The sequence below is a fragment of the Pseudorca crassidens genome, chromosome 9 (assembly GCF_039906515.1).
Source record: "Pseudorca crassidens isolate mPseCra1 chromosome 9, mPseCra1.hap1, whole genome shotgun sequence".
Taxonomy (NCBI): Eukaryota; Metazoa; Chordata; class Mammalia; order Artiodactyla; family Delphinidae; genus Pseudorca; species Pseudorca crassidens.
In genome coordinates, this window is record NC_090304.1 from 87,927,708 (window position 1) to 87,952,963 (window position 25,256).

Genomic DNA, 25,256 nt, shown 5'->3' on the forward strand with positions numbered 1-25,256 from the left:
TTATAGGGGCAACTATTTAATTCATTTCTAAAGTTGAATACAGGACACCCTTTACATATTGCCTTTGTTATAGTCATGCTCATAGGTGAACACCATATGCAGACGAGGGTGGCCAAGTACAGAGTGTCTGTACAGTTTCTCCCTGGATGATCTTATCCCTTCTGTGACCTTAAATCCCATCCAGATGCTCATAGACTCTTTTTTTTTGTATAAAATTTACTTTATTTAACATCTGTTTTGGCATATAATTGCCTTACAATGGTGTGTTAGTTTCTGCTTTATAACAAAGTGAATCAGTTATACATATACATATGTCCCCATATCTCTTCCCTCTTGCATCTCCTTCCCTCCCACCCTCCCTATCCCACCCCTCTAGGTGGTCACAAAGCACCGAGCTGATCTCCCTGTGCTATGCAGCTGCTTCCCGCTAGCTAGCTGTTTTACGTTTAGTAGTGTACATATGTCCATGCCACTCTCTCACTTTGTCCCAGCTTACCCTTCCCCCTGCCCGTATCCTCAAGTCCATTCTGTAGTAGGTCTGCAACTTTATTCCCATCTTGCCCCTAGGTTCTTCATGACAATTTTTTTTTTTTTTAGATTCCATATATATGTTAGCATACGGTATTTGTTTTTCTCTTTCTGACTTACTTCACTCTGTACAACAGTCTCTAGGTCCATCCACCTCACTACGAATACTTCAGTTTCGTTTCTTTTTATGGCTGAGTAATATTCCATTCTATGTATGTGCCACATCTTTATTCATTCATCTGTTGATGGACACTTAGGTAGCTTCCATATCCTGGCTATTGTAAATAGAGCTGCAATGAACATTTTGGTACATGACTCTTTTTGAATTATGGTTTTCTCAGGGTATATGCCCAGTAGTGGGATTGCTTGGTCGTATGGTAGTTCTCTTTTTAGTTTTTTAAGGAACGTCCATACTATTCTCTGTAGTGGCTTTATCAATTTACATTCCCACCAACAGTGCAAGAGGGTTCCCTTTTCTCCACACCCTCTTCTGCATTTATTGTTTGTAGTATTTTTGATGATGGCCATTCTGACTGGTGTGCAGATGCTCATAGACTCTTAAGTTTACATTGTTAGCTCAACCATTCCTCTGAGCCCTGGACTTATAGATTCAACTTCCTACTTTATGTCTTTTCTTGGAAATTGCACAGGCATTTAAACAAGTCAACATATTTAAACAGATTTTGATTCTTTCCCCCCCACTGAAACTTATCTTTCTGAGAATCTTTTCTGCCAGTAGCGAGCATCACTCAGGTGCTCCAGCCTGAAACTGGAGAGCGTCTTTTATTCTTTCTTCTTCCCTATCCTCTACCTTCAGTCCACCAGCAGCTCCTGTCAGATGTGCTCCATGTATGTCTCCAATGTGTCCTGTGTTCACCATCCCTGCAGTCACTACTTGGGGCTGGCTAGTTACTATGTTCCAGGAACTGCACTACTCTGCTTCTGCTCTTGAGCCCAGCAGCTAGGGTGATTCATCATAATGCACATCAGACAGGTTCCTTGATTTAAAGCCATGAATAACTTTTCATTTAGGTTAAAATCCACATTCCTTACCCTAGCCTAAAAGGTTTTGCATTAATGGCCCCATCTGCCTTTCTTCCTCTTCCCCATTTCTCATTGTTCTTTCTCTCAGTTTGGCCACACTGGCCTTTTATCAAGAGCTGAACTCACCCAGAATTTCTAGCTTGGAGACTTTGTTCATGCTTTGCATTTTCTTCTGCCTGGGACACTTCCCTCTCACTCCACCCTGAATATCCTGTATGTGTTTGCTGGTCTCAGTTTATCTTATATTGTAATACTTCCTTAGTGGGTCTTTGCCCAACTACCCAGTCCAAAATGTTCTTTCATTACCCTGAACCTGTTATTCTCCATCGCAGCATCCTGTTCATTTTTTTCATGGCATTTATCACAACCTGTTAATTGTATATTTGTTTACTTGTACATTTTTCTCCTAAGAGACTGTGATGAAGTATAAAATCATCCTTGTTTTATTTATATATGAAGTGAAGTAGTGAATGGACAAGTGAGTAAAAAGGGACAATTGTAAATTTTGGAAGCAATAAATTTATGAACATTCCTTTCCAACTTTTAAGTTAATGTAGATTTTTTAGATGATCTTTAAGTTTTCAGAGTATATTATAGTATTCTGTCACTAGGGGGCAGTTACACCTCTCTGATCAAATTTACCTAGTTTATTATCTCAGACTTTGTTTTTTTCTTAAATATTATGTATTTCCTTCATGGGTCTGTTTGGAGGGAAATTATTCAAATTGGGTGACCCTGATAATGATCATATAAATCTCTATTTGTATTATGTTTATTGACTCCTTATTAACATACTGTATTTCCAGCTCTGGTGGATCAAGGTTTACTCTAGAAAATTAGGTTTTATATTTTTATATAGTTTCATATTTTTAATATATAATATTTCCACATAGCTATCCCTTGGAGTTTTGTTTGGGAAAGGGGTTAGGCAGTCTGTCTTGTCAGCATCATTACAGATCTCCAAATTATCTTAGTATGGTTACACACACAAACGAAACAATCTTTTCCTGGTGGAAAACTCTCAAATTACATGAAAGGAGCAATAGTCTGCAGATAGCTAATTTTCTTTGGGAATAGTTTTATGGCAGGAATTTCTAAGCTTTTGTGCAAAACCTTAGTATCGGTCTTTTTTAAAAAAAAAAAAACCTCAGTTCAGAGTTTTATTCATCATCAACCTTGAAATTAGCCAGTAACCATGTCTTACTTATTCTTTTTTTTTTTTTTTTGCGGTACGTGGGCCTCTCACTGTGGAGCACAGGCTCCGGATGCACAGGCTCAGCAGTCGTGACTCATGGGCCTAGCCGCTCCGCGGCATGTGGGATCTTCCTGGACCATCGGCAGGCGGACTCTCAACCACTACGCCACCAGGGAAGCCCCATGCCTTACTTATTCTTAATGTAATTTTTAAATTATGCAAATTTGAAATTGTACAGTTTAACAATATTAAGGTTCTTACTCTAGTAAAATCAGAAATACTGTGAAAACCAAACCTTTTGTCAAGAATCCCATAATTTCAAGCTGGCAGGCTGTGCGAATTATAAATTTTATATTTGCTTCCATGCCTTTACAATTGTAAACAAATACCTGTCAGCCTTTGTCAGTATCATGTGAACTGTGCTGTTTCCAGACATCTGATGTCTGTGTGATTTCTGTTGACTGTAGTGCCGATATTTTAAACTGTGGTTATAATTTAATATCATTTTAAAGCCTATGACAGTTTCAGCCAAGCATTCATTACGTGTTAATGCCGAAAAATGCATCCGAAAGCGAGTTATTTTGGGACAGAAGTTAAATATGACAGAATGCAATGAAGAAAGCCAAAAACCTATCATGATTTGTATTACTGTTAATTTAGGAGACAGAACTGAATCATTAGCCAGAATGCCAGCAATATTAAAGCAGCACTAAACTGTACATACCTTTAAGTTCATGACAGTTGTTGTGTAACTAAGCAAGGATGATGGATAAAATGCTGGCATCAGGGGCTAATACGGCTGTAATGTGTCCCTAAGTCAGTTCAGATTATTGTCTGTTGTAAGCCATGGAGTATCTTTGATTATTTGAAATGTGGACATAGTAATGGAAAAAGTTTCACTTCAAATGTTTGTTCTAAGTATATTTTGCAACAAAAATATGATATGAGGATTATAGATTTACGAACTATAAGAACCCACTCCTTACTTTACATTTTGTTTCATTGAGAATATAATTCGAATTATGAGACTTCAACAATTTCAAAATCTTTGAGAATGTATTCCTCATAAAATGTGATCACTTTCTGTTTAATATATGTGTATGTATCTCTATTTACATATGTATATACACACATATGTACACATTTCCCCTGTTAATTTACTCTTATGTAACCAACCACTTATAAAGACACTAAAAGCTGACAGCTGTCAGTGCTGCTTTGGGGCTGTATATAAGCATAAGTCACATAACTTTTGCACTTTCAATCCCCAACTCTCCACATGTATTATTATATCGGTGTACCCATATTTTGATCAGCTATCAGTTTTAGATTGAAGGTTCTATAGTTGTTGCTTTTGTATCCTTTTTCCTTTGGTAGGTTGCCTCCCACTGTGTGTTTTGTATAGTTGTTCCCTGTGTATGTGATAAGCATAAAAAACAACAAACACTTCCCATTTTAGGGATAGGTTTTGTTTACCAAATCCATTTTCAGGTCAACTAGTTGGCATTTGGAATTTGTTTTCCGATGGAAATACTGTTATACATGGTGGCTAAATTTTTCGGGCCAACCCACAGAACCTGTTTCTTCACAACTAACTTAATCACCATTTATAGCCTGGCTTCTATGAGAAAATGCATTGCAACTTCTAACTTTTAATACCAGATCAAGAACTCCTTAACTCCTTGGGCCCACCTACTGCACACACACAATGCACACACCCCACATACACTATGGGGACTCCACTTTGCAGTCTGGCATTGGGAATATATATACTGCTGATTTTCAATGCAGATAATTTCATGTTAGATAGGAGCCTGGGAATTCTGTGATGCTGAAAAGGAGTTAGAAGATGAGGCCCAACAGGAATCTCATCCACTTTGTTCTTGCCTATAGCCTTTGGGTTGTGGCTCTAGTGGAGTTGGGAGCAGCAGGGACGTTCAATAACGATGTGAACTCTGTTCAAATGGGATATAGAATTGGTGGCAGCTCCCGTGTTTTAACTGAAAACAAGTGGGCAGCTGTGGTGCAAAATCAGATGCTGATAAAGGATATCTATGAAAAGCCTACAGCTAACGTCATGCTTAATGCTGAAGAATGAAACGTCTTTCTCTTAAGATTAGGAACAAGGCAAGGATGTCTGTTCTCACCACCCTACTAACATCATGCTGGAAGTCTTTGTGTAATGAAGCAAAAAAAGAAAAAAGAGGACTTCCCTGGTGGCACAGTGGTTAAGTATCCACCTGCCAATGCAGGGGACACAGGTTCGATCCCTGGTCCAGGAAGATCCCACATGCTGTGGAGCAGCTAAGCCCGTGTGCCACAACTACTGAGCCTGCACTCTAGAGCCTGCGAGCCACAACTAGTGAGCCCGTGTGCCACAACTGCTGAAGCCCGCGTGCCCTAGAGCCTGCGTGCCACAACCACTGAGCCCACCGCAACTGCTGAAGCCCGTGCGCTCTAGGGCCTGTGTGCCACAGCTGCTGAGCCCGTGTGCTACAACTTCTGAAGCCCGCACACCTAGAGCCCGTGCTCCACAACAAGAGAAGCCACCACAATGAGAAGCCTGCGTACCGCAGTGAAGAGTAGCCCCTGCTCACTGCAACTAGAGAAAGCCCGCGCGCAGCAATGAAAACCCAATGCAGCCAAAAATAAATAAAATTTTTAAAAATAAGTAAAATAAAATAAAAATAAAATAATGAAAAAATAAAAAAATTAAAAGGCATACAGGTTGAAAAGAAAACTGTCTTGTTTTTAGATGATTATTTACATAGAAAATCACAAGGAATCTATTAAAAAAATCTTAGAACTAAGTGAGTTTAGCAAGGTCCTAGGATACAAGGTCAGCACACAAAAATCAATTGTATTTCTGTGTACCAGCGATGAACAGTTGGAAACCAAAAAAATTTTTAAAAGAACATTTACAAAAAAAAGAACATTTACAATAGCTCCTCAAAATGAAATTTTTAGGTTTAAATCTAATAAAATATGTATAGCATCAATATCCTGAAAGTTATATAAGTCTGATGAAAGAGAGCAAAGACCTAAGTGGTAGAGAGACATACTGTATTCATGGATTGGAAGACAACATAGTAAAGATGTTGATTTTAGATTTATAGATGATGTATAGATTTAATACATTTCCTATTAAAATCTCAGCAGGATTTTTTCTAGATACAGACAAGCTGATTCTAAACTTTTTACAGAAAAACAAATGAACTAGAATAGCCAAACAATTTTAGAAGAGAAAGATAAAGCTGGAAGACATATGTATAGTACAGATCTTAAAACTTGATGCTACAGTAATCAAGACAGTGTAATATTAGCAAAAACATAGACATGTAGATGAGTGAAATAGAATTAAGAGTTAAGTGGTAGACCCATTAAAAATATATCTAGTTGAGTTCTTTTTTTTGGAAGAGCTTTACCGAGATATAATTTACATACCATACAGTTAACTCATTGAAAGTATACGTTGTTTTTTAGTATATTCAGAGAGTTGTGCAGCCATCACCATGGTTTTGTTTTATTTATTTTATAGCTTTATTGAGATATAATTGACAACTAACGTTGTATAAGTTTAAGGTGTACAACGTGATGGTTTGATACACGTCTCAGTTGCAAAATGATTACAATAGGGTTAACCTCACATCATTCCTTTTTTGTGTGTGTGTGGTTAAAACATTTAATATTACTCTCAGCAAATTTCAAGTGTATAATACAGTATTATATCTGTAGTCACCATGTTTTACAGTAGATCCTCAGACCCTATTCATCTTATAGCTGAAAGTTTACACCCTTTGACCATCGTCCCCATCTCCTTTAGCCCCCACCACTACTCTCTGTTTCTATGAGTTTGACTTTTTTAGATTCCACATATAAGTGGTGTCATACACTGTTTTGTCTATCTCTGTCTTATTTATTTCACTTAGCATAATCCCCTCAAGGTCTATTTATGTTTCACAAATGGCAGGATTTTCTTCTATTTTATTGCTGAATAGCATTCCATTGTGTGTGTATCTGTACACACACACACACACACCCCCCACATCTTATTCATTCATCCATGGACATACACTTGGGTTGTCTCCATATCTTGGCTATTGTGAATAATGCTGCAGTGAACATGGGAGTGCAGATATTTCTTTGACGTAGTTATTTCATTTCCTTTAAATGTATGCCTAGAAATTGGATTGCTAGGTCATATGGTAGTTCTATTTTTAATTTTTTGAGAAACCTCCATACTGTATTACATTGTGGCTATACTCTTCAGATCTTCTGCCCATTTTTAAATTGGGATGTTTGGTTTTTTTGATGTTGATTTGTATAAGCTGCTTATATATTTTGGAGATTAATCCCTTATTGGTCGTATCATTTGCAGATATTTTCTCCCATTCAGTAGATTGTCTTTTCAATTTGTCAGTGGTTTTCTTTGCTATATGCAAAAGCTTTTAAGTTTAATTAGGTTCCATTTGTTTATTTTTGCTTTTATTTCCTTTGCTTTATGAGACAGATTTAAAAAGTATTGCTGTGGTGTCAAAGAGTGTTCTGTTTTCTTCTGGGAGTTTTATGGTTTCAGGTCTTACAGTTAGGTCTTTAATCCATTTTGAGTTTATTTTTGTATGTGGTGTTAGAGAATGCTCTAATTTCATTCTTTTACATGTAGTATCCAGTTTTCCCAGCACCATTTACTGAAGAAACTGTCTTTTCTCCGTTGTATATTCTTCTTTGTCATAGATTAATTGACCATAGGTGTGTGGGTTTGTTTCTGGGCTCTCTATTCTGTTCCATTAATCTATGTGTCTGTGTTTATGCCAGTACTATACTGTTTTGGTTACTATAGCTTTGTAGTATAGTCTGAGTCAGGGAGATTGATATGTCCAGTTCTGTTCTTCTTTCTCAAGTTATTTTGGCTCTTTGGGATCTTTTGTGTTTCCATACAAATTAAAAAAAATTTTGTTCTAGTTTTGTGAAAAATGCCACTGGTAATTTGACAGGGATTGCATTGAATCTGTAGATTGCCTTGGGTAGTATGGTCATTTTAACAATATTAATTCTTCGAACCCATGAACACAGTGTATGTTTCCATCTGTTCGTGTTGTCTTTACTTTCTTTGATCAGTGTCTTACAGTTTTCTGAGTACAGATCTTTTACCTCCTTAGGTACATTTACCCCTAGGTATTTTATTCTTTTTGATGCGATTGTAAATGGAATTGTTTTTCTTAATTTGTCTTTGTGGTTCGTTGTTACTGTATAGAAATGCAGGCTGTGACTCCAAAGGCACAGCAACACAGGGGAGTTTCTTTTGGATGACGAACCTATTTTGTATCCTGGTTATGGTAGTGGGTACACAAACTTATACATGTGTTAAGATTCATAGACCTGTATACCAAAAAGGCAAAAGTCAGATGCTTATTAATTGGGGAGCACCCTCTAATTACCAGACCAGGAAACAAATAAATTGGCAGAAATACCCATCATGAAATCATGAGATGAAAAAAAAACAAAAACGGAGTAACTTTTTCTTAAAGTTTTCTTCTCACAGTTTTAGGCTCACTTTTAAAATCTTTTTTCCTCCTAATACCTTTTCAGAGACATGTCTTCACTGTTCTCTAATTTTTTCTTCTTTTTTATAGAACATATAGTTTAAATCTAAGGAAAAAAAACCCTCCAAAAAACTGCTCAGATTGTCTTGTTATTTTGGAGTTTTGCAGGATTGACTATTTCTTCTTATAAGTACTATCCACAGGGTTTGTAAATCTTTGCTCCACATTTTTTTCTGTAGTGATACTTGTACCACTATATGACCATATGTGTCTCTGGTTCAGTGGTAGCCATCTTATGCATGCTGAGTTGATTCATTCTGAGTTTTAAAGTTTCTATTATATTTGAGTTTCTTCCTAGTACAAAGAATAAGAAAAGCATACCTGTTGACAACTTGTGATAGAAAAAGTTTGAAAGGAACTGTAAAATAAGGAATCCTGAGCATGGTGCGTTTATCTAAAGAATAAATATGGGACTAGAATGTATAATAGAAACTTGAGTGTAGGAACCAAAAGTTAATCTTCTGTATATATTCAACATTTGTCAAATTCTTACTAGAATACTCTGTTCAGCTCTGAACTTGGCAACTTAAGCAAGATGTGGAAATAATTGGCAAGGTTCCTGAGAGGAGCAATGAAAACTATTAGAGAATGAAAATAAAGCCTTTAAGAGAAGGTTAAAAGAATTGAGGTTTCCTAGGGAAGAAAGTGAAGAGCTGGAACACGGATGGTAACTCTTCATTTTGACTGACCAGGTGGCAAAAAAAAGGAATGTCCTAAATTTTCTGGAGGGATTTATTAGCATGTGAACTTTACTCTGCATTCCGAGATGATTGAGACCATATTGTATGCACTCGCTTCTTCCCTGGGCTTTTCTCATGTCACACTTTCTGGTTCTCTCTCTAGCATTTGACACATTTGTATTTTGACTCCTTTTCTTGGAGGGGGCGGGTCTCTCCTTGACTCAGTTTCTTATCTTTCTTTTCCTCTTTTTCCCCCTCCTCCTTGGTGAAATCTCATGACTTTTGCTTCTGTCTTGTTCATGTCAAATCCATCCTTTACACACAGGCACCAGCAAGAGCTATCCAAAATAAACATACCATGTCACTTTCCTACTCAGAATCCTTTAGAATCTTCCCGTAACTTCAACAGCAACCACTGTCCTTCAGGGTCTGGATCCAGGAGAGGGGCAGTGAAGTGACGGGTGCTCATAACCCCTGGCCAGAAACATCTCTGTCAACCCACCCACTACGAGCATGCTAGTTTACCCACCGTGTCAGGAAACAGGGAGTGCGCTTATAGGACAGCTCAAGCTCCTTAGGAGAGCATGAGAGACCTCCATGCTTGGTCCCCTGTCTGCCTCTATAGCCCCTAGCACCGCATCCCACCCTGGACTGTGAGTTTTGTTTTTCTTGCATATTCTGTTACACATGGCTTGCAGTTCTCAGGATTTGTCTTTTTTTAATAATAAAAATATGAAGGGAGTTATAAGCTTCTTAAATTAGGAGCGTTGCTTGGTGTATTTTATAAGGAGGTTTTACATACTTTTTAAGACAAAAGATGCTGGATTTCCTGAATTTTGTCCCATAGTATCTTCAGCGCGATTTGCCATTTTAGTTTTGAGTTTGTCTGGATTGGGTATTGATGAGATAAAAACAGAAAACAAAGTTAGTATATATTTATTGAATACTAGGGAACAAATCCATTAAGAACTGTAATTCTTCTTTGTGGAGTCATAAAATGTTAGCGAGAACAGGCCCTTAGATATCATCTGCTTCAGTCTCTCATGGTACAGATGAGAAGAAAACTGAGGCCCTTGAGAGGCTTGCCCAGGACATAGCAGACAGTATGGCAGATTCATCTAGAGCCCAGATGGCCTCAGGGTTGTACTACACCAGTTCTCCTTTTACTGCAGGGGTTTCCTCCCTCCCTCTCCCTCCCTTCCTTCCTCTCTCTCCCTCCCTCCCTCCTTCCCTCTCTTTCTTTCTTCCTACCTACCTACCTATCTGTATTTTTTTAAGCAGAGGAAGCTTACTTCTTTTTAAGTAAAATATATCCATTTACCTTTTTCTGTGAAATGCCTCATATTTATACAAAAGTAGAAAAGGAAAGTGCTTGTTCAAATAACCAATTGGTGTGGGTATATATTTGTGTATTACATAAATGTACTGAATATATGTATATATATGTTTATATATTTAATATTCACATAAGGTGAATTAGATTATTGAGTGGCAGGAATTCATAGTTGATTCATTTAACTTCTTGGGTTTAATTCTTACTCTTACATTTAAAAAAGTTGAATGACTCTTAAGTTTTCTTATAACTTCCAAATCATAATAATTACCAACACTTGAATAGTTCTTATTCTCTACCAGTCAGTTGTGGTTGCAAGTACATATGTTAAGTACACACTTATATGTAATTCTTGCAACTATTATGTGAGGTTGGTACAGTTACTATTGAGGAAATTAAGGCAGGAGGGTGTAGTGGCCCAAGGTGATGCCATTAGTAAAATGTGGAGCTGGGATTGAAGCCAGGGAATCTGGCTCTACAGTCCATGCTTATGGCTCCTGTACATCACTATATGGTGTCTGTGCTTTATCTTGTTACTGCTTTGAATGAGATTTAATAAAAATGAATGTTTAAGGAAGCCTGTCTCTTCTTTCTTGATGTTTTAAAAAATAAAATACGAGTAACAAATGTTTAACTTATAAAAGAACAACGCTTTTTAAAATGATAAATTCATTCTGAGGAAAATTAAGAAGTTCACTAATTATTGATAGCAGTTTTATTAATATTTTATATAGTGTTTATTGACCAAAAGAATCTAAATCAAACTGAAGTTACTCCTAGGACTCTATAATCTTTACAGTTGTATAGTGGCTTTAAAAAATATTATTCAGAAACAAACCAGAATAACTTTTTTAGGTAGAATTTAATGAGAACATGATTCTGGATGATTCTGTTTTGTCAGGTCCTCTTCTGGATGCTGTATTTTAAGAAAAGCCCAACCAGACTGAGGGAAGGGATTGAGAACTATGTCATTACGTAAGAAAAATTTGGAGGGCCTGGTTACGCTCAGCCTGGAGAAGAAAGAACATTCTCAAATATATGAACAGCTGTTGTTTAGAAGGATTCACTAACTAAACTCATAGAAACAGAGAATAGAAAAGTGATTTCCAGAGGCTTGGGGGAGGTTGGGAAATAGGGAGGTGAATAGGTAAAAGGGTACAAAATTTCAGCTCTGAGATGATTAAGGACTGAGGATCTAATGTAAATCATGGTGACTGCAGTGATAACACTGTATTGCTGAGAGAGTAGAACTTACATGTTCTCACTAAAAATAAATAAGTAAATATATGAGGTTACAGATGTGTTAACTAAATGAGAGGAGTCCTTTCACAGTGTCTACGTATATCAAATCATCACGATGTATGCTTTAAATATCTTACAATTTTATTTGTCAGTTACACCTCGGTAGAGCCAGAGAGAAAAAACAGATTTGACTTCATGGGATAGAATTGGAGCAGTAGGTGGAAAGTTACAGAGTGACAGACTTTTAGCTCAGTAGAAGCTGAGTGTGAAATTGGCTGGCTTAAGCAGTGAGGATTTCTTTGTCAGGAAGTTTTCAAGCAAAAGCTGGGTAACCCCTGGGAAAAGGATTTTGCAGAGCAGATTCATAGTTTAGTTGGACTAGGTGACTTTTCAGTTCCCTTTTCACAGTCCTTGGCATATTAATATGCACTCAATAAATAACTGTTAAATTAGTGACTTTTAAAAACATGGAACGGGAGAAATATTCTCTATTTTAAACCAGTGTGACTCTCTTTTTTTAATGTACAAAGAACTCTTTTAAAATTAATTTTTGGCTGCGTTGGGTCTTAGTTGCTGCACGTGGGCTTTCTCTAGTTGCATCGAGCAATCTTCATTGCGGTGTGCGGGCTTCTCATTGCGGTGGCTTCTCTTGTTGCAGAGCACTGGCTCTAGGTGTGCGGGCTTCAGTAGTTGTGGCACATGGGCTCAGTAGTTGTGGCTCGTGGGCTCTAGAACTCAGGCTTAGTAGTTGTGGCACACAGACTTAGTTGCTGCACAGCATGTGGGATCTTCCCGGACCAGGGGTCAAACCCGTGTCCCCTGCATTGGCAGGTGGATTCCTTACCACTGTGCCACCAGGGAAGTCCCAAACCAATGTGACTCTTAAAGTGACTTATTTGATTCTGTCCTGATTATAAGGAGAGATTGAGAGGGAAAAATATTTAACTTTAGATGTCAGTTTGGTTACTTTCTGGTTCCTCTTATATACTGTGAGGCATTATAAATTGTGTTGCGCTCTCCAGGAAACAGTAAGTAACTTGCATAGCTGTTATATAAATCATTACTATATAAGTTTAAAATGCATACATTTTTGTATGTATGCATATCTGAGTTTATTAACTTGTAAGCTCTTTGGTATTAGGATTTGTATTTTTATGTTTCCCCTCACAGCATCTAGTTCATACCTTTTAAAAATAATATTTGAAAGTGATTTCAAACTCTGTGTGTGTGTGTGTGTGTGTGTGTGTGTGTGTGTGTGTGTTGGGTATGGGGGGCTTGTCCCTAATTCTTATTCAGAAATAAAGTCCTATCATTGACGTATGCTAATGCTGATTTTTAAATTTAGAAATTATTTAATTAATTCAAGTCAATTTTGAATTGTGTTGAATGTAGAGGGGAGCATATTCAATGTTTGTTGCTTTTGTAGGTGCATGTGAGGGAACCTTGGCTTGCTCCACCTGTCACCTCATCTTTGAACAGCACATATTTGAGAAATTAGAAGCAATCAGTGATGAGGAGAATGACATGCTTGATCTGGCATATGGACTAACAGATAGGTAAGATTTTTGGACCACTTCTGTTGTAATAATAATATAGGAGGATAAAAGTTTTATTAGTTCATGTCTGTCTCTGACCAGAGACATGTAATACGCATGCATGTAATAGGGTCTCCCAGTGTAGACAGATAACAGTCACAGACTTTGAATATCAAATATGTGACATTTCTCTTATGTATTCTACAGTTTAACCCTTATGAAACTTTTAACAAAAGTAAAAAAAAAATAATTGGAAGTATTAGAAGCATAAGTTCTAGATCCTAATAAATCTTCTTTCATCTATTTTTATTCCAGGAATTAATATTTATCACAGTTTAATGAGTTGGGATTAAATTTAATGCTTTTTATGGTATTCTTGAAGGACAGATTTGATAATTGAAAGAAATTATAATGGAAAATTTTACCTACTTGAGAGAATACAATTTTTAAAAGAACTTAATATATAATAGTAATTATGTTAAAATGAATACTTCTGTTTCTAACTGTACATTAAAGTAAATTAATCAGAGCTTATTCTTGTTATTAATAAGTAGAATTACTCTTAAAAGTGGTAAGATTTATAGTAGCAAGAGATATCAAGTGATACCTTATTTTTTTTTTAATTATCTAGTCTTTTGGTTTGAGTTAGGGAAGATAGGTAGTTAATTTACTGTTTCAAGGGACAAGATAACAAGAGTTTATTTAATTAAGGTTGGCTTTGGTGTTTAACTGTAATTTGGTGGCCCTAATGAAAAATAGTTAAAAAAAATAAGAAATAATAGTAATAATAATAGCTTTATTTCATGTATATCATGTAACCACAATTTTATTAGATCCTTAAGATAAACCCTCTTATCTAATAATCCTCAAAAAGTTTTTAGGTCATTGGTATTTATTGTGACTGCCATCTGCCTGTCTCCCCTCACATCTTCAGGTGCCACATTCTCTATCAACACCTCCTTTTTTTTTCCTAAAGGATAACACACAGAATACACTCAATGTTGTGTTAATTTGGTTCTGAAAATTGTTTCTTTCAATGTGAGGGGTAAATCATAGCTAACTGCTTGCCCTTTTATTCTGGTGAAATTTGTAGGCGCATGTAACAGATAATATTCTGAATGAAAAGAAAAAAAAATGAGAGGAAATGGAGAGCTACATTTAGGAGAGATCCATGAGTGTGAGAAGATACAAGAGACCTATTGTAAATGTAAACTAGCCAAGAACTTTGATAATAAAATCCAGAAGTTTTAGAACAAGATAATGGAAAGCAGGAAATAGCTTTTATGGCATTTTATAGCTGATATTCTTAAGTACACAGAATTTTAGTAGAAATGCTTTGTGGGGAAAGAATATAATGCTTTTCACAGGTAGGATTTAGAAAACACTGACATATTTGGAATGAAAATAATTTTGTTCAAAGATAGTAACTGCGTGTAAACTTCTATTTCTAGGGTTCCATATACTTCCAAACAAAGAAACAAGGAAACTCAGTCTTTAGTTCTTAGGTTTATTTTATTTATTTACTTACTTACGTACTTATTTGGCTGCACCAGGTCTTAGTTGAGGCACGTGGGATCTTCATTGCCACATACGGGATCTTCATTGCAGCATGTGGGATCTTTAGTTGCAGCATGTGGGATCTTTAGTTGTGGCTTGCAAATTCTTAGTTGTGGCATCCATGTGGGATCTAGTTCCCTGACCAGGGATCAAACCCGGGCCCTCTGCATTGGGAGCGTGGACTCTTAACCACTTGACCACCAGGGCAGTCCCATAGGTTTATTTTTAAAATTAAGTGCTATGTAAATGTCTATAATTTTTAAGATAAAACAGCATCATTTTAATGTTTACTTTAGGGTGTACTTAACCTTGATTAATGATGGCTTGTTGATACACGGGTGCATATGGCACTTATTTTACTGGTTACATGTCTCCTTTTCCCCATTAGAGCAGGGGCCGTGTCTTATTTCATCATTGTGTCTCCAGTGCCTGATTCACAAAAGGCGTCACCAACTGTTTTTGGAATTAGTGGTTGGTAGAGAGATTCAGGAATTATCTGTGAATCTATTTTTGATGGTTGTCATTGCTCCCTGCTACCAGTTTCCATGGATAATCTACACAGAGGCCTCAGTTTCCATATTTGTAAAATGAGGATAATAATAGTACCTACCTCATAGGGTTGTTGTGTCGTGTCAACTAATAAATGTACGTGAAGCTCCTTGAACAGTGTCTGGTGAAGAAAGCATTCATTAAATGGTTGTTGTTGGCATTCTGACTATAATAATATTAATTCAAATGCCGGAAACTTACTATAATGCCTAAAAACTTAACAAAGATTATTTCTAACCTTCAGAGTTAGGCAGTATTATCACCATTTTATAGAACAAAGCTTAGTTCTTGTGGATTTGCTCAAGGCCACACAGCTAGACAATGACAGAGCCCTGGTTTGAATCAGTTATGTTAGACCCCAAAACCCTTGGTTTTTTACTATTTGAAGCTTCTTCTCTGCATTGAAAACCAAACTTTAGAATTAAAGTTAACGTAACACCTAGTATATTTCCACTGTCAGGTGTATATGGAGAAAATGTCTTCAAGGTTTGCACAAGTGTGAGATTTTGTAGGATTAATAGTGAAATCAAGGAAGACTTGCTGTCCGTCTCCTTCTGTAGAAGTGTAAGACACTTTCTACACTGGTAGACCCTAGAGCCAGAGACCTTCCAGGAGGAAGTAGGGGAGTGAGAACAGCCACAGTGCCACTGCCTTATCTTCTAGAGTTATAGAACCAGCAAGGGCTTTCGGTGCCACCCCTCCCTGTGTTCCCCCGCACAGTTCTTGTTCTTCTGTTACTACACTTACTTTATTCTGCCCTGTATCACTGGTAGCTCTTTCTGTCCTGTTCCCCTTACTAAAAGTTCCTTGAAGGCTAGCATTACCCTACTCATCTTTGTATGGACACCAAGAGTAACCAATAGTCTCTCTAGGGCTCACCGCAGTCCTAATGAATTTGTCTAAATTGGCTTGCCTTATTTTTTCTCTTGCAGACAGAGCTTAATGCATAATTGAATATTGTCAGGGCTGTTTCTATTCAACAAATAGGAATTATTGGTAAAAGGGGATTTTTTTCTATCAGCAATCAATATTTCCCATGGCAGTAGTACTTACTCCTTACTCAGAAACCTCCCAGTGGTCCCTCATTGCTCACCAGTAAAAACCTGAACCCCTTCACTGGTGTTCAGAGCTGTCCATGGCTTGGCCACCTTTCTAGCCCATCACTCCCCTGTCCTCGTCTGGCCTGCACAGCAGCCAGGCCAAAAACCCATATTGCCTCAAACATGCCTTGAATCCCTATTAGCTTTGCCTCAAATGCCTTTCTCCTCTTAAGTTCTAGCCAGCCTTCAAAGCCCATTAGAAACACCATCTCCCCCATCAGAAGTCAGTGCTTTCTCCTCAGCCCTTTCAGCTTTCTCTCTCTGTGGCATTTGTCAGAGTCTCTCATGTTAATTATCTGCAAATGTGTCCCAGCTCTTCTATTTGATTGAAAGTTCATGCCTTAATACTGATATTAGCAACTAATCCTTATGGCAGTCCTGTGAGGAGCCCACTTATTATCCATGTTTAGGATGAGGTTGGGAAACTAATATTTGGCATGGTTAAGAAAGTTGCTTGTGAACACGTCATGTTCAGTGCTGGATTCTGTACCACTGGTCTGTTTGGCTCTAACCCCTGCATCCCTGGCACCCAGCATGTAAGAGGTGTTCAGTAAGGATCGAAGTGAGTTGCTGTTCTTTTGCAAACCCACTGACATTTAGTTCTGTGCCTTTTGATGCTCAGCAGGTGCTTGCTGAATATGTTGACAAAACCAAGACCTACATACCACATTCCATCAAATTGAAGGCAGTTTGATTATAAGACTAATATAGTATTTATTTTTATGTGCCATTAAGAAGGAAAAAGCTCTGCTGATTAAAATATGGTGTAAAATGATCTTATCACTTAACGTTTTATGCATATTGAAAGAGCTATTTATACTTAGATTTAGAACTATTTAGACAGATTTGTACATCACTGTTTTAAAAGGAAAATATAAATAAAATTGGTCACAGTACTGAAAAAAATAAAAGAAAATGGAATTACAGTTATTCTTCCAATGACAAATATTTACTTTCCTAATATCAATTTATGCTGGGTCTCTGTATTGTTAATTTTTGTTTTGTAATCTTTTTGGACTTATTTTGAATGGTAATGAAATTCAACACATAATATTAACATACTTCCCATAACTCAATTGAAGAGACACCTCTGATGTGACTGCTACCTCACAGTGTAGCTGTGATTGTAAGATGGCATTGATTTTAAGATGCATTTGGTTTCAGAGATGTTAAAATTGTGGGAAAAATATGCATCTGATAATTGATGACTTACATCTATGTGTTTATTCCAAATTTCTTGTTTTAAAGGCTTTAAAAAATGTAGCTTTCTTTCATAGACTGTATGGTTTTAATTATCTGGGAATTGATTAGTCATTCTCTTGGCATTGCTAAAACCTCAGTTCTCTCCTCCACTGTTGTGCCTTCTCATCATTTCATTGCTTGTCAGTCCTGTCACCAAAAAAGCAGTAGTTCCAGTGAAACAATTAGTAGAAAGATTAAAATGAAGCTTTGGCGTATCACACTTTTTGTTTTTCATATTTACATTCTGTTATCCTCTAGTTGAAAGGGTTGGATGTATCTTTTTCTACTTAACGGAAATTTAAAAGGTAAATAAATCCCTATGCTTTGGGTAAGAAAAGGTCCTGGTAACTGCATTGCTTTGTGAATAATATATACTTAATACTAAATCATACTCCCCCCCTTTTTATACAGATCGCGGTTGGGCTGCCAAATCTGTTTGACAAAGGCTATGGACAATATGACTGTTCGAGTACCTGATGCTGTGTCTGATGCCAGAGAGTCCATTGATATGGGCATGAACTCCTCTAAGCGAGAATAAATAGGAATATTTTCACAACATTTTACCTATTTTTATAATTATTATTTCTTAATGTAATTAAATGAGAACATGGATGAATGCATTTATTATTATGACTAGATTTATTACTTTAATTCACCTTGTGTAACTGCTGAATTTTGTAGTTCTGAAAGAATGTCATCTTTATTTTGATTAAATTATAAAAACAAATCAAATATTAGAAAGTAGTTAATATGATAAAACCTTATATATTTTACCTGTGTTTGATTAGCAACATTAGCAAAATGTTTTCACATAAATCTTATGCCTACTTACCTACAAAATAGGTTAAAAAAAGGTATCATTATCTCTGTTAGACGTGGTGGAGGCAGAGATGTAAAATGGCTTGTCTAGGGCCATACAGCAAATTAGAAGGTCAGTATTAGAACTGTATCTTGTTATTACAAGTTATGTGTTGAGATCGAAAGTGGAGAAATTAGGAATATCATAGCTGTAGTTAAATGTGAATGTGTATGGATGTGTATTTAATTGCTCAGTAAGCTGATTAATTTCAAAGATAGGTATGACCTTATAAATCATTAGTCCAAAATTTTGATTCAGTGAAAGCACAGGTAATGTGCTGAGCAACGACTGAGCACAGGTAATGGAGTGCTGTCAAAGATGTTTGGTGTCAGTTCTGACTGAACTGGAGAAATAAACTAAAAATTACATGTCTTTATTTTTTTATCCTAATCAGAATGGCCTGTCTTTGTAATCTTTTAAAAATAATGCCTGTGACAGAATGGACATCTTATGGATTAGGTTTTCTCTGTCCTGAGCTGCAGAAGGAAGCGAGTGGGCTGCCATCCTCTCGGTGAGAACAGAGCCTCACAGTGTGCACTGAGCACGATGGGCACAGTCCTGGAAGGGGGTGGGCTCGAACACCTCAGATCACTGTCTGTGCATGGCAGACCTTTGTACTTTATCTTTACTGTGAATACACTGGTAAATGATAATAAAGGGGTACAAAGTATGCTCTTGGAAGTATAATAAAACATTAGTTTGGACTAATGGTGGGAAAGGGCAGAAAAAACTAGTTAAAAGTGAATTATAAAGTTGAGTTAGCTTCAGGTACATCTGTGCACTTTGAGCATTTGCACAAATATTTGTCAAGTATGGTGTTGGACCTACAACGTTGTGTTATGTCCATTGGGGTACAGAGATGAACACGATCAGGAATGCCCTCAGGGAGCTCACCTTTTTTTTTTTTTTTTTTTTGTGGTACACGGACCTCTCACTGTTGTGGCCTCGCCCTTTGTGGAGCACAGGCTCCGGACGTGCAGGCCCAGCGACCGTGGCTCACGGGCCTAGACGCTTCGCGGCATGTGGGATCTTCCCAGACCTGGGCACGATCCCGTGTCCCCTGCATCGGCAGGCGGACTCTCAACCACCGCGCCACCAGGGAAGCCCTGGGAGCTCACCTTTTATTAGGAAAAGATAAAATATATGTATGCACAAATCATTTGCTTCAACTAAACTGACCAATTTGCCAAATAGAATACTTTTAAACTAATTAACATGTATAAAGTGATTAAGGAAGAACTCAGGGCTTCTAATGTTCATTTGACACTTGATAACCATCGAGTGCCTTCTTTGTGGAGAGTGTTCCACTGTTACAGTACTTCAAAACAATCTGACCTCTTAGTTAGCTTCCATATTCTCCTCGTATTCTTGCATGGATTCCCTAAATTCTCCTTTCCAGAGCACTTTAATGATGGCATCCAGCTTAAGACTCTAAACTTTAGTCTAATTGTCTCAGATTTCAAATTAAGAGAGCTTCTTATTAATGAAGTTTAATTGTATTACTTAAATAAAACCTACTAAACTTACTAAGTGGAGCATATGTCCTATAATTGTTTTGTATAAAAGTTATTTTTTCAGTTTCAAAAAAAAATCCATGTTTGATGTGTGTGCATTCTAGGTAATGTTATTCAGTTATCTATTGCTGCAATTTTATTGTCTCTGTTTCTATGGGTCAGGAATTCAGAGAGTGCAGAGCAGGGGTGGCTCATCTCTGCTTCACGATGTCTGTGGCCTAAGCTAGAGGACTTCAGGGCCAGGTGCTGGAATCATCTGAAGGCTTATGATTTCCTCATGTGACTAGCAAGTTGATGCTGGTATCAGCTGGGGGTCTAGCAGGGGCTGTTGACTGAAACACCCGTGTATGGCCCCTGCACGTGGCCTGGGCTTCCTCACAACATGGTGGCTGGCTTCTGAGTGCCAGTGCCCTAAGAGAGCGTATAAGCATTGCTAGGCAGAAGCTGACCGTCACACAGTATCACTTCTGCCCGTTTTTTTCATTAGAAGTGAGGCATCAAGTCTGACCCATCATTTGAATTGAGGGGTGTCAAAGAATTTGCAGACATGTTTTAAAGCCATCACAGTAACTGTTATTTTCAGATTAATTTACTGGCACATCATTGCCTGTGAAAATGGGCCTTTTACTAACAGTGTTCTAAACTTTTGAAGAGGGGTAGGGTTTTATTCTTGTATTGTGTTTCAGAAGATTCTTGTGTCTTCTTTGTTATGACGGTTCATTTGTTTTATTCTCTGACTCCTTGCAGTTTTCTTGACAGTTGATTTAAATCAGAGGGAAGAGTGGTGGGTTTCCTTTCAATGCTGTATAATTTTGGTTTACATCTCTCTGTCATTTTTGTCATCAAGAAAGGCATCTTCCTTTGGTATAGTACTCCATATAATTGTTGGTTACATGCTAATACTTAATGTTGTATTTGGTTTTCACAGATAAAACCAGCCTGTAATTATATAAGTAATTCAGAATTGCTGAATTTGTTTTTCTTTTTAAGTGAACCATTCTAAAAATTTCCAAAACCTTTTGCTTAACTTTCAGTGTGAAAATACTGTCTAATTTTTGTCTTAAAGGACTGCTTTCCTGTTTTTAAATTTAAGTATCATATGGTGATCCATGTGATTTTTTATAATGGTCATTCAGCAATAGAATAATTACGTTTCACTTGGAAAAATGTTTTCTAAGGGAAATTTAGATTCAGTATATGTTTTCCCATCTTTTCTTTTTCTTCCTTTTTACAACTCTTTTAATTGCTTTCCTTTTTTTAAACTACTTGAAATTTTGTGGTAAACCGCATTTTGGGATCAGAATTTCTTAAATGGCTTTCTTATTTATAGGATAATATCTCTCTAAATGAAAAGACAAATAATTGTATTACATTTCTAAAAATAGCCTGTGAAACTTTATTCTAAGTGTAAACCATTCAGAGATGTTCAAACATTACACATAAACTTTGTTTCCTATTGGAGAAACATTTAAGAATAGAAGTATGATCTTGGTTAAGCAACAACAGGATTCCTTTAATATGTCAACACATCACATGATATCAAGTTATTTTTATCAGATTTTCTTCTGTTTAAAAGTTTCTAGAAGCTGAAAAATTAGAAAACCAGCTGGCGGGAGGAAGGCATGATCACTTGCAGACAGAAATAAATGTGGCTCTAACAACAGAAATAGGAAGTTAAAAGATAATTTAAGTCTACCAGAAGCAACTTAAGAGAGAAGTTGGTGGGAAAGATCTTTACAGTGAGAGGCATTACCTCTCCAAAAACTGTTAGTAATAACCTAATCAATGTCTTATTCCTCTTTCCTTTTGACTCCCATTTGCTTATCTTATTATCTGGATGTATTATTTGTCATTTAATTTTTAGACTTGATTTGGTAATAATTTATAAAATTAAGCAGAGCCATTGTGCCTTTCTGGCTTCCTTTGTCTGCTAATCATTTCTGAAGCCATTAACACTCAGTTTGATTTACCCCAGTGAGTTTCACTGCTCCCTCATCTTTCCCAGTCTTCTGTCTCAGACTGTCCTTTTTAGTATTTGTTACATGTGGCACTTTCTACATTTTTCTCCTGATAGGTTAAGCTTTTTAAGAGTAAAGATTAGGTTTTGTTCAACTTTGTAACTGCAGTTTCTTTTGTGGTATTTAGCCCACAGTAGGTATATAATACATAGTTGAATTAATCAAAACCTGGTCTTATGCTTCTAGCATTTTGCTCTTTGGTAGTCACCTGCTATTGATGAGATTACATTCAGCCTGTGCCTGAACCTTAACTCTTAACAGGAGTCCGGATACATACGAGTGTTTTCTTGAGATGTCAGGTAGTCTGCACTATATATATATATATATATTTTTTTTTTTTTTTTCGGTACGCGGACCTCTCACTGTTGTGGCCTCTCCTGTTGCGGAGCACAGGCTCCGGACATGCAGGCTCAGCGGCCATGGCTCACGGGCCCAGACGCTCCACGGCATGTGGGATCTTCCCGGACCAGGTCACGAACCCGTGTCCCCTGCATCAGCAGGCGGACTCTCAACCACTGCGCCACCAGGGGAGCCCTGTCTCCACTGTATTTAAAAGGACAGTGTTCAACTTGCCATCTTTTTAATTTTTTTTCTTTACTGAAGTATAGTTCATGTGCAATATAATGTAAGTTACAGGTGTACAATGTAGTGATTCACAATTCTAAAGCTTATAGTCCATTTATAGTTATAATAAAATACTGGCTATATTCCCTGTGTTGTATAATATATCCTTGTAGCTTATACATAATAGTTTGTACCACTTAATCCACTACGCTTATCTTGCCTCTCCCCACTTCCCTCTCTCCACTGGTAACCACTAGTTTGTTCTCTGTATCTGTGAGTTTGTTTCTTTTTTTGTTATATTCACTAGTTTGTTGTATTTTTTGGATTTCAAATGTAAGTGATACCGTACAGTATTTGTCTGTCTGACTTACTTCACTTAGCATGGGATCCTCCAAGTCCGTCCATGTTGTTGTTGTAAATGGCAAAATTTGACTTAAATCATTGCAAAACTTTTTGGATCCATCTCCTAAAGCAAAAGAAATAAAAGGAAAAATAAACAAATGGGGGCTTCCCTGGTGGCGCAGTGGTTGAGAGTCCACCTGCCAATGCAGGGGACGCGGGTTCGTGCCCTGGTCCGAGAAGATGCCACATGCCGTGGAGAGGTTGGGTCCGTGAGCCATGGCCTCTGAGCCTGCGCATCCGGAGCCTGTGCTCCGCAACGGGAGAGGCCACAACAGTGAGAGGCCCGCGTACCGCAAAAACAAAAATAAAAACAAATGGAACCTAATTAAACTTAAAAGCTTTTGCACAGCAAAGGAAACCATCGACAAAATGATAAGACACCCTACTGAATGGGAGAAAATATTTGCAAATGATATGACTGCTAAGGGGTTAATATCCAAAACATATGAACACCCTCTACACATCAACATCAAAAAAAAACAATTCAATTAAAAAATGGGCAGAAGACATGAATAGCCATTTTTCCAAAGAGGACTTGCACATGGCCAACAGGCACACGAAAAGATGCTCAACATTGCTAATCAGGGAAATTCAAATCAAAACCACAATGAGATATCACCTCACACCTGTCAAAATGGCTATCAGCAAAAAGAACACAACAAATGTCAGCAAGGATGTGGAGAAAAGGGAACCCTTATACAGTGTTGGTGGTGCAGCCACTGTGGAAAACAGTGTGGAGGTTTCTCAAAAAAGTAAAATTAGAACTACCATATGATCCAGCAATCCCACTCCTGGGCATATAACCAGAAAAGATGAAAACTCTTAATTCAAAAAGATACGTGTACCCCTGTGTTCATAGCAGCATTATTTATAATAGCCAAGGTATGGAAGCAACCAAAATGCCCATCAATAGATGAATGGATAAGGAAGATGTAGTGTACATATACAATGGAATGCTACTCAGCCATAGAAAGAATGAAATTTTGTCTTTTTCTTTTAACATCTTGGCTGAAACCGTTTTTGAATGAGCTGAATGCAGGTCCATCTGCCGGGTCTTACATCTTGTAGATCACTAGTTCCTGAAGTCTGAGTGCTGAGGTCCTACAGGTGGTACATGGACTCCATCCCTTTGAATCATGTGACACTGTTACGACCATGCCTGCAAATCAGTGCTTCTTCATCTTGGAAGTGTCTGGCATCCTGTATTTCTGATAGCGCTCAGCAAGTTCTCATTGGCATTATGTTTCCTGTTGGTCCTGATGGGCATTCTTCAGGGCTGGGGCAAAGGGGTAGGGAGTCACAGAATCTTACCAAACTAAGCAAGTTGAAGACATGTTGAAAAACACTCAGTAATTTTGTTTTAATGTTCTTTAATAGAGCCTTTGTTTTGTAACAGAAGTCCGAAGTCTGAATGAGCCTTAGAGGGCAAAGTAAGCTCTCTTATGTAGTGCGGGAAGAGCACTACAAAAGTTATCATTTTGGGTACGTTTTAAAAAAATTATCTAAAACTTGGAAATAAAGCAAAAAAATTACTGCAGTCTCTTCAAAGTTGTACTTAGAGGATTGCCTAACTGAGCCACCTAAGGATCATCTGATGTTCTGGGGCAGGGGAGTTGACAAACTATCCTGTGGGTCAAATCAAGCCCATCACCTGTTTTATGTAAATGATGGCTTATGGCAACATAGCCATTCTCATGCATTATTTATTGCCTATTGCTGCTTTGATGCTACAACAACAGAGTTGAGTAGTTGCGACAGGGACTAAATGGCCTATAACGCCTTAAGTATTTGTTCTCTGGCCATATACAGTAAAAGTTTGCTGACTTCTGCTCCAGAGGAGGTAACTTTAACTTGGTACTTACTATTGACTAGGACCCGGTCCCTCTGAAGTTAGGTGTTAAGTAACTTAGAGAAGCTTGATAAGTTGCAAAGGATTTGTTTGCTAAAAACGGTAACTCCAAGAGTTACGGTTTTCTTGCCTTGTAAGGCATTATCCAGTTTTGTATCTATCTCTGCAGTCTTACTACAGCATTCTTTTTCTCCTCTGTGCATGCGTGTGTGTGTGTGTGTGTATCAGTTTCTTATGTCTTTGAACCAGCCTTGTCATTCTGCTGATCCCCTTGCTAATGAGTTAAATCTTTGACATGTGATCACTATATATTTGTATGAGAGTTCTTTATAATTTATAGAGAATTGTACAGTGACCGCTTGAGGCCTGGCTATGCCTCCTCATGAATGTTCCATCTTGAGATAGTCACTTAACCCTACTGAGTCTCTGGTTACATATCTGT

At 37.4% G+C, this 25,256-nt stretch overlaps 1 protein-coding gene across 1 annotated transcript in view; it reads left to right on the forward strand.

The window, feature by feature from the left end:
* Window positions 1–18,857, forward strand: part of FDX1 (ferredoxin 1) — a 34,958-nt gene extending 16,101 nt beyond the window's left edge. Inside the window, exons 3-4 of the mRNA XM_067750970.1 lie at window positions 13,052–13,181; window positions 18,020–18,857. Of these exons, the coding sequence (XP_067607071.1) occupies window positions 13,052–13,181; window positions 18,020–18,146 (257 nt within the window). The 3' untranslated portion in view covers window positions 18,147–18,857. The remainder of the gene's footprint in view (window positions 1–13,051; window positions 13,182–18,019) is intronic.
* The last annotated feature ends 6,399 nt before the right edge of the window (window positions 18,858–25,256 follow it).